At 32.9% G+C, this 9,407-nt stretch overlaps 1 protein-coding gene across 6 annotated transcripts; it reads left to right on the forward strand.

Annotated features, from left to right (window-relative positions):
- The first annotated feature begins 3,260 nt into the window (after positions 1 to 3,260).
- LOC118054780 (GBF-interacting protein 1) lies at positions 3,261 to 9,023 on the forward strand. Of its 6 annotated transcripts, none has more exons than XM_035066474.2 (9): positions 3,261 to 3,513; positions 4,472 to 4,515; positions 4,643 to 4,685; positions 5,161 to 5,290; positions 5,435 to 5,907; positions 5,994 to 6,309; positions 6,717 to 7,014; positions 7,668 to 8,120; positions 8,410 to 9,023. In XM_035066474.2, exons 1-9 carry the CDS (start codon positions 3,345 to 3,347, stop codon positions 8,620 to 8,622), a joined length of 2,139 nt encoding a protein of 712 aa, XP_034922365.1. In that variant the 5' UTR covers positions 3,261 to 3,344; the 3' UTR covers positions 8,623 to 9,023. The 6 variants fall into 6 exon arrangements, with proteins under 6 accessions (XP_034922365.1, XP_034922363.1, XP_034922367.1 ...); XM_035066472.2 differs by having other exon boundaries at positions 5,170 to 5,290; positions 5,390 to 5,907; XM_035066476.2 differs by having other exon boundaries at positions 5,170 to 5,290.
- Positions 9,024 to 9,407: the final 384 nt, after the last annotated feature.

Raw genomic sequence — 9,407 nt, forward strand, 5'->3', positions numbered from 1 at the left:
TAATAATAAAGCTAAAAACAATTGGAAAAGGGCTAATTATTTTTTCATGATTCAATGCAACTTTTCATATATCAAAAATCAAAGTTATTAGTGACCGAAATTCCACCACATAAGAGCTTGTTTTCTCATCAACTCTCTTTATGATTTCCTCTCTTTAAAAAAAAGAGAAATGACTCTTTAATTTAAAAGGCTTTCATCATTTTTATAATCATTTTAAAGCTTTCAGCATTATTTGAATCAATCATTTCACATATCTAAATATTTAAATCTCATTGAGAGTGTAATTAACATTTGTGAGATATGTGAAATCTTTGTGAAAGTAAATAATCTTTCTAAACATTTAAACCTTTGTGAGAGTGTAATTAATATTTGTATCAATCATTTTTATCACTTTCCATAAAAACTTGAGTTTAATTGATTATAATCTTCTTATTATTGTGAGATATGAGAAATCTTTGTGAGAGTGTAAATAACATTTAAACCTCTTGGAAAAATTTTGGTCAAGCTATTGAAATGTTAAGATTTGAGCCTTGAAAAAGATGAAGAGTGAATTGTTTTCTAATCTTGAAGTCGTGAAAAAGATTACTGTATCAATAAGATTTCACCAACAAGAAGAGTGTGACTGATTAATTAATACTTGAATGATAATTCAAGGAGTGAAGTAAACAAGATTGGTCAAACCACTATAAATTTAGCATGTGTCTCTCACACTCTATTATAGCAAGGCAAGATTTCACTAAAATGTCATCGTAGCAAAAGTAGAAAGGGAGAAACTGAGAAAGGAGGGAAAAAAAAAAAAAGGAGGTTGAAACTTTGCTTGTGTGATTTTTGTTTACTAGTAACAATGACATAAAGTTATTTGTAATATAATATAATATTTATAGATAAAAAAATAATAAGGGGTGAAATAAAAAAAATTATTGAGGGCTAACGCAATAAAATCAAACCGAAAAAATAACAAAACAAAAGTTAAAAAAAGAGAATTAACCAAAAAAAAAAATAACAAAACAAAAGTTTAATAAAAAAAAGTATAAAATATAAGACAATATCAATTTAGAAAAATGAAAAAAAAAAAAAAAAAACAAGGTAAACCTCTTAAACTTGATATAATCTCTAGAAGTTACATTCCATGAAATATTTTACCTAGATTCAATCAAGAAGCATAATTTTTAACTAATTTGATTTTGAAGGATGAGATTAATAGAAAAATATTAATAAATAAAAAATGCTAGAGCAACGAAAAGAACAAGGATAAAAATTAATAGAAAAAACTCTAGGATTATGCAATTTAATGAAAAAAAAAATCATAAATAAAATAAATATCAATTAAAATAATAAGAATTAAATTTTAAAGATTAAAAAAATCATAAGGGGTGAAATTGAAAACATATGTAAAAACCAAGCAAACCCAAAAAAACATTTTAAACATGATCAAATGTTAAAAAGTCTTACAATCTATGAAACATTGAATTCAGATCTTGTCAAGAAGCTTATTATAAACCAATTTAAAATTATAAGTTTTCAAAACTTGTTAAAGTAGCAAAAAATAACAAAAACAATCTTGAGCGGACCCGGCAACCAACCCGAGTCAACAAATTGAACACATAACCAGGACATGAAATTAGAATGACCCTATAAATATGAAAACGAAAAAAAATACACGTCAAAAAAATTATTAAAAAAAAATAGATTAAAAAAAGACTGAAGTTGACTCGGATTAATCCTTCAGATCTATTACATGAATCATGAAATTGGAGTGGCTCCATTAAAGAAAAACATGAAAAAACAAAAAATGTAAGATTCTTAATTAAACAAATATTGAGGGATGGAATTGAGAAAAAAATCAATAAAAAAATAATACAAAAAAAAACTAAAAGAATTATGACTAAATTCGACATAAACTTTAAATAAAAATTAAATGTTTAGGGAAAAGTCAAATGAAATTAAATGTTTAGGGATGAAATTGTAAAAAACCAAATCCATTAAGAAAATGATTAAAAAATTGCAATTAAAATAATAATGATTAAATTTGACATAAAAATTAAATGAAAATAAATGCCTAGGGTGGAATTAGAAAAAAAAAAAAAAATCAATCAAGAAAATAATTCAAAACAAAACAAATAATAATTAAAAGAATGAGTACCAAAATTTAAAAACAAATTATAAAAATCAAATAATTAGGGATGAAATAAAAAATTAAATCCAATTAGAAATAATTAATGTAAATAAAATAATTGCAAATAAGAGAAAAAGGATTGAATCAAAAGGGAAAAATAAATTAAATGGCTAATATGAGTTTTTACATGGTCAACATGCAATTTGAGAAAGAAAGGGAAGGAAAAAAAAAAAAGAAAAAAAGCAATTTTGGACTAAATCATGCCGAAACATTGTACACACACTACCCAAAAAGGAAGTGGACATAGAGGCGAATCGAATAATGCGACAAAATCATGGTTAAAATTATCGGAATCAACTCTACACATTGCTAGAAAGCGGCTTGACTCATGCAAGACACTCGTCAACTATTATATATATATATATATATACAAAACCAAAAATTCCCTTAAGAATAACCAATAATAACAAAAAAAAAAAATGATGAAATTACAACCATACATCTACAATCAGAATAAAAAAAGATCAAAAAAATAAATGTAATTCAGTAATTCTACTAATTTATCAAATATGAAAATGCAAAGATACTCTCATGCAAAAGATATTAAATGTTTTTATTAAAGGTTATATTAAGAATTTTACTGTGTATTAAAAAATATAATTATCAAAATAATCCAATACAATCCTTAAAATATTTATATTACGATATGAAGATCATTTTATGGTGAAACAAATGCAAAAAATAAAATAACTAAGTGTCCGTTTGGCATTGCGGTCAAACTTGCTTTATTGAAAAAATTTCAAATTTTTTTTAATTAAAATTGAATGCGGTTTGTACTTTTTGGATCGTTTTGATGTGCTGATATAAAAAATAATTTTTTAAAAATAAAAAAACATTATTAGCATACTTTTTCGGCACGAAAAATTATTTGAAAAGTAACCACTACCACACTTCCAAACACCTTCTAAAAAGCAATATAGTAATTATATTATTGTAATGAATAATAATTTATATCTTTAAACAGAATAGTATGGCTAAGGAAATTAGATTTTATATATATATATATATATATATATATGTATGTATGATTTTCTCGGTCTCTCAAATTGTTTTTTTACTCCCTTTTTTTTTCCCACCATCGTTCTCTCTTAACAGAAATAAAATAATTCCTTTAAAAACATATAACAAAGAGAGAAGAAGAAGAAAAAAAAAAACAATACACAACAATATGAGCGATAGCGGCGGCAATTCTATAACGATCCCGGATAATGTCAAGAAAACTATACAAAGCATAAGAGAAATCACAGAGAAAAAACACAGTGATGAAGATGTTTACTCTGTTCTTCAAGAATGTTATATGGATCCTGATGACACTGCGCAGAAGCTCCTTTATTTAGGTATATTTCTGTGACCATGCATTAGGCATTTGTTTTTATGTTTCATTTCTTCCTGCATTAAGGTTTGATGGGTGTGTTTGTTCTCATTGCGTTTCTTGCTTTTATGATCTATTTTGGTTATTATTGTAAAGGGTATGCTTGGTTGAGGAGAAAATGGGGAAAGGAGAGAGTTTTGCCTCTTGTATGTGTTACTTTGATTATTGGACGAGCAAAGCTTTGAACTTGGGACTACGCGTTTTCTGGGTTTTCTGGTTTTGTTTGTTTTAAGAGTGTGCATGGGTGCTAACTGTTGTTTACTTCTACAGACTTTCTGAACAAGCTAAATTGGTTCAGGGGTTTTTTTTTTGGTGCTGCTGGTTGTTATAGAGGCTTTATTGTTAATTTGTTTTGTTCATAGCCAAGAAAGGAGAAGAAAGGGGTAGTTTTGATCAAGGATTTTTTTTTTTGGATCATGGGTTTTGCAAGGAAGAGGTTTTCTGGGTTAGGTCTATGTGTAATTTAAAGTTCTTGTTTTCTACAGTCTGACTTCAATATTTATTTTTCCTTTTGTTTCTTTCTTGAAAGATTGTGGAGAAGTAAAACAATTAAAAAGTTGACTCAACTAATCATAATGATAAGTGGAACCCAATTCTTGTTTTCTACGTCCCCTTTTTATCTTTTTTTCTTCTGTGAGTAACCCATTTCCTGAGTAATGATAAGTGGAACCCAATATTCGTGTGTTGCTTTGTGTCTTTTATTTTCCTCCTTATGGTAACTCATTGGAGCTTTATTGAATTTAATTTTCATAATATTTATGTAGCTTTTGATTACGTGTGCAACTTTTTAAAATCTGCAAAATCCTTACAAGTTGACTGGACAATCTTAATGTTGAATCTATGGCACTTTTACCAAATGATATTATTCATGGCAATCATACCTGCTGAGTTGTTTTCATAAAATAGTAAGTTTTGGTTGGCAGATACATTTCATGAAGTCAAGAGGAAATGTGATTGGAGAAAGGGGGTAAGATATATTATTCTTTTAGAAATTTACGCATTCCTTTTTGTCTTTCTTTCTTGGGTTTGTCCATATGGTTTTGTTAGCTAGACAATTTTGCAATTCAATCCTTGTATTGTTGCTGATATTGCAGACTCAAGGAAGAGGAGCTAGGGGTGGTCAAGGAAACTTTTCTGGTAAGAATTTCTATCCTGGTTGAGGAAATTGTCATTTTTGGATGTGAAATGTATACCAAACCCAAGACTAGAAAAATACCTGGACATGTTTTCCTTTTATTTGGGTACAGGAAATATTCGGTTGTAGTGGTACATCTTAATAAGTTGGAAGTCAGTAAAGAGTCATTATTCCTCTTCTAATGCATTTTAACATAAGATCAATGAGTCAAGATGTATGTAATCCCTTGTTTCCCCCCCCTTTATATCTGAGCTTTATGGGTTTATATATGAAAATTAGATCAGATTTTTGTTTTGTTTCTCATTTTGTTTATGTGGAAATTTTGTATTAATTATGTACTTGTCTTTTCTAGGATTATGATCCCATGCTAGTAAAGTTAAAAGGGAAAGTGTTGGGTTAGAATTTGAGTGGTTGCCCGCCGTGATTGCAGACTGTTTCTTAGTACCTGATAAAATTGCTTTCTGAACTGTTTGTCAGATGCTGTAGGTGGGAGGAATGTGGCTACTCGAAGGGAAAATGGAGTTGTTCGCATGACAGACAGAAGTGCTTCGAACTCTTTACACTCTGTGCAGAAAAAAAATAACACTGCAATGAATCCTGTGACAAAGTAACTACATTAACACAGATGTTCATTGCACTATGGCATATAACACTCGTGTAGAACTGTTTTCCCATTCTTGCTAATTTATTTGTACAACTGTTACAGAGATTTAACTACCACTTCCTGTGACTCTTCAACTTTATCCACTAGGAGTTCTATTCGCAGCCCATGGCTGTGTGCTGCAGGTAGTTCAGCTCACACTGTGAAGTCAGATGCTTTCTTACCACCTGCAGCATGCCCCCCATTGCCTATGCAAGTTTCTGTCTCTGTAATGCTATCTAAGGAACAAAAGTCAACAACATTTTTTAATGGCCTCCCAGCTTCTACCTCTCTAGCATCTGTATCTTCTTCTTCAGACCCCATATTGGCCCCTTCTATGACTAGAAATCCTGGTGCTGTTGGTACAATTAAACGTGAAGTGGGTTGCCAGCGGAAAGCTGCTGAACAGAATAATATTCAAGGAAACAAAAAAATTTCTCAGAGTAAATCAAAGGCAGTTGGAAAGAATCAGTTGTCTGAATCTCTGCAGCCCTCGACTTTGTCTACATATAATGATTCTTTGGTTGTCAGGTCTTCTGCTAATGATAGCCATTCATCAGAGGTGTTGGCTAAATCTTTAAAAAGTATTGTTTCCCCCCTTGTTACAGGTTTCATTGTTTACTTTTTATCCTCTTTCTTTTGGATTTTGAACATGCTTTTATTTGTGAAGCAGCAGTTTTGTCTGAAAATGCTCAAGCTAAAGTCAGTTCTCAGTTGCTGCCAGAACCATCCATCACTAATGGACATGTTAAATTTCCATATCACTTTAAAGTCCCTGAAGCGTTAAAAAGTGGTTTAACTTTTGGAAGCTTTGAATCAAATTCTGGACCAGGAAAGGAATATATCAATGGTGGTTTGACTTTTGGAAGCTTTGATTCTAATTCTGGATCAGAAACAAAATGTAGCAATGCTATTGATGGTGACATAAACTCTACGCTTGCTGTTGAACTGACACATTCAACTGTTGAAAATGCCAGACCTTCTAGGTTGGTGAACATATTATGCGTTTTCTAACTGTTTGTCATGTAAATACATGTTTGAAATAATTGATTTTGTAAGGAAAGATATTTATGTTGAAGCATTTTGTGGGATGGCAAAATGGAGATTTTCCAGGGGCATTCTTGATTGTTTTTGTTGGATTGTAAAAATGGTGGCTTTCCAGGGATTGGGTGGAGTTGGTCAGGTTATGTGGTTATGCTGCATGTGTGCTCACTGATCCTATTATCTCATGAGCTTTTTGTGCCTAAAACAAAGCCTTTAGCCTTTTATTTGCTTTGTACTGTACCTTTTTAATGTTTTGGATCTTTTATATCATGCATCTAGGAAATATTTTGAAGTTTTCAGTCATGGTGATATATATATATATATATATGCGCTTTTGTTTTACATGCAGCAATGATAGTGGATCTTCGCCTATGCAAGTTGACCATTCTTATCAACCAGAGTCTCCTCAACCTGTGCTTGAAAAAGTGCTAATATCAGAGGATAATGATGCACTGGGTGCAGACTCGAAGGTTGTTCAATCAAAGCAGGATGCAATGTTGCTTCCAGAATGCCATCAGAACTCAACTGTTCAAATTTCCCCAAGCTATGGTTTTGGGATCTTGCCACCCTTGCAGGCTGCTCACCCTGTACCATTTGAAGGACATGAGACTCAGGCACCGGATGTTTCTAAACTTTCAGGCTTTGTTGTAAGCCTTTGCTCCACTTGCGCTGTTTCATTTATTTGTCATGTGCTATTTGCTCCGGCCATAATATCTGTTTGATTAAAAATTTTAAAGTCAATCTAATATACTATGTTAATGTGAAAATATCATGCTGGCACTACTTTGGCATATGAAGATGATAGATGAATGAGTATCTGTCAATGTTGACCTGCAGACACCAAACCTTGCCATGATCTTGGGTGAACAATGGATTAGCTTTATACAATATGCCCTATCCTCTTAGGATATTTTTCCCCTTGGAAATGAACTGTTAAGAGATTGGAGAAACCTTGTATTTTATTCTGCATAACACTCTACACATACACCCACAACCACGCATTTTTTTGATTGTTTGTGTGTGTAGAAGCCACGAGGGTTAAGCTTGCTTTCACCTTTCTTTGCAACAATTTTGTTCACTTTCAACTTCATGGGAGATGCATATAATGGTCTCATCAGATTTCCATAATCTTACAGTGAGCCCATCAATAATAATAATAACAATAAAAACTCCTGTTAAGAATGTATTGTGTTTTTCAGCGCCAATTTCTGTGTCCTTTTGTTTGAGATAATGATTCTTGTGCATAACTTTCCTGTCTTTTCTGTTAAATTAATTGGTTCTGTTATTTATCAAATTTCAGGGTGAGAATTCTATGGCTACATCGACTTCAAGTCTGAGTCAATCGATGCACCCCTCTGTCGCTGCTTCTCTGCACCCACTTCTTTTCAGGCCACCATATCCTCCTAACTATCTTCAGTATGGGCATTACTTCAATCCGTATTTTCTGCCACCAATGCACCAATTCTTGAGCCACAATGGGCTTCCTCAACAGCCATCGACTGGCAATGCATTTCTTCTGCCAGCACCTGCTGCTCCTGGTGTCAAGTTCCCGTTCACTCTTCCACAATTTAAGCCCAGAACTACTGCCGGAAACTCAACTCCAGTTGCACTCCCAACTTTATATGGATCATATGGCTCTTCCCCCATGGGCTTCAATCCTGGTCCAGCTGTGTCCTCTGGAAGCTCTGCTGGTAACCATGATCTATCAGCATTTCAGTTGAAGGAAAGAAATATCTACACTACAGGATCACTGGTTGGTTTTACTTTCCGTTTCCATAGCTTAAAGTCTTGGAATGTTTCTTAGTTTTTGTTGTGGCGGTATGAGGAGAAACGAATATGATCTGCCTTGCTATTTGCTGCACAGTGAATGGTATTTTTTATTGTTTTCAAGTGCCAAATCAGTGCACTGCAGCTATCAATATTAAGTGTATTGCATCATTCTGTCCTTGATTGCTTATTTATTTTATTTTTTATTGGACGCTGCATTAGTTCTTTTAGTTTCTGATTAATCATTTTCTTTCTTTTGGTCATGGTTGATGCAGAGCGAAGTTTCATCTTGCATTCCTCCACCTGGGCAAGATATATCCAGCTTGCAGCTCAGTTCCTTGTACCAACTTCACCCTCAGGGACAGCACCTCACCTTCTCTCCTCCACAGGCTGGGCATGACACCTTTCCTGCAACTGTTGAACCTGTGGTACCCCCATCTGGTCCTTACCAGCAGTCTCAACTTACACAGGTCAACTGGAACTCTTAACTACCCAAGCATATGAAACCTCTATTAATGGCCCCAGCATAAAGCCTGAGACAAGGGAAGTGTTAGAGAGCTTGGAAGTGTACATAGAAATGCGGCTGCAACGCGTAGGTTAAGATGATAGGTGGGGAGGGGATGGAATGCTGACCTTTTTCAGTATCAAAATGATAGGTTCATGTCTTTTTGCTGCTCTTCTTAATTTGTGCTCTTTTCCCTAGCTTCTGTCGTGCTCGGGGTGGACTTCTGCTGTTTTCTGGAAGCGTTGTTAATTCCATTAGATGATGTAGGAATTTAGTAGGTTGAGAGCAGGTGGGATTTGTCACCTTTTGCTTCCACACGTCGCAACTGTAAATTGAATTTTGAGGAATGGCGAAATATACTGATTAGTGCACTGGGATTTGTCACCTTTTCTGGCACTCTTTTTTTTCTTTCTTTTATTGATCAGCCTTGATACCTCGGCGCCATTGTGTCTGGTCTTAAAACCATGGCATCTGATTTACGAGGCAAGCAGTCAACCTTCCTGAAATTAATTTCCTTGAAATATATGCGCGCGCTTATACGTTTCATGTTATGTAGCAATAGAAATATCAACTAATTTATCTTTTTTTTTTTTTTTCTAAACTTCCGGTAATTTTAATTTTTTTGGTGCTATAATTTTAAAGAATTAATTTCACACGCGTACCGGAGTCTCATTGTGTTCGTCAAATATTTGATATAGGTTTTTTTTTTTTTTTTTTATATATATATATATATCTTCCTCAATTAAGAAATTTTGCAACTTAAGGTTG

This window comes from Populus alba, chromosome 11 (genome assembly GCF_005239225.2).
Source record: "Populus alba chromosome 11, ASM523922v2, whole genome shotgun sequence".
Classification (NCBI taxonomy): Eukaryota; Viridiplantae; Streptophyta; class Magnoliopsida; order Malpighiales; family Salicaceae; genus Populus; species Populus alba.

Coding starts and splice junctions, on each gene's coding strand:
- LOC118054780 (XM_035066468.2), top strand. CDS start 3,345: ATGAGCGATAGCGGCGGCAATTCTATAACGATCCCGGATAATGTCAAG. Junction 5,291..5,389: donor GCAATGAATCCTGTGACAAA/GTAACTACATTA, acceptor CAACTGTTACAG/AGATTTAACTACCACTTCCT. Junction 6,310..6,716: donor GAAAATGCCAGACCTTCTAG/GTTGGTGAACAT, acceptor TTTTACATGCAG/CAATGATAGTGGATCTTCGC.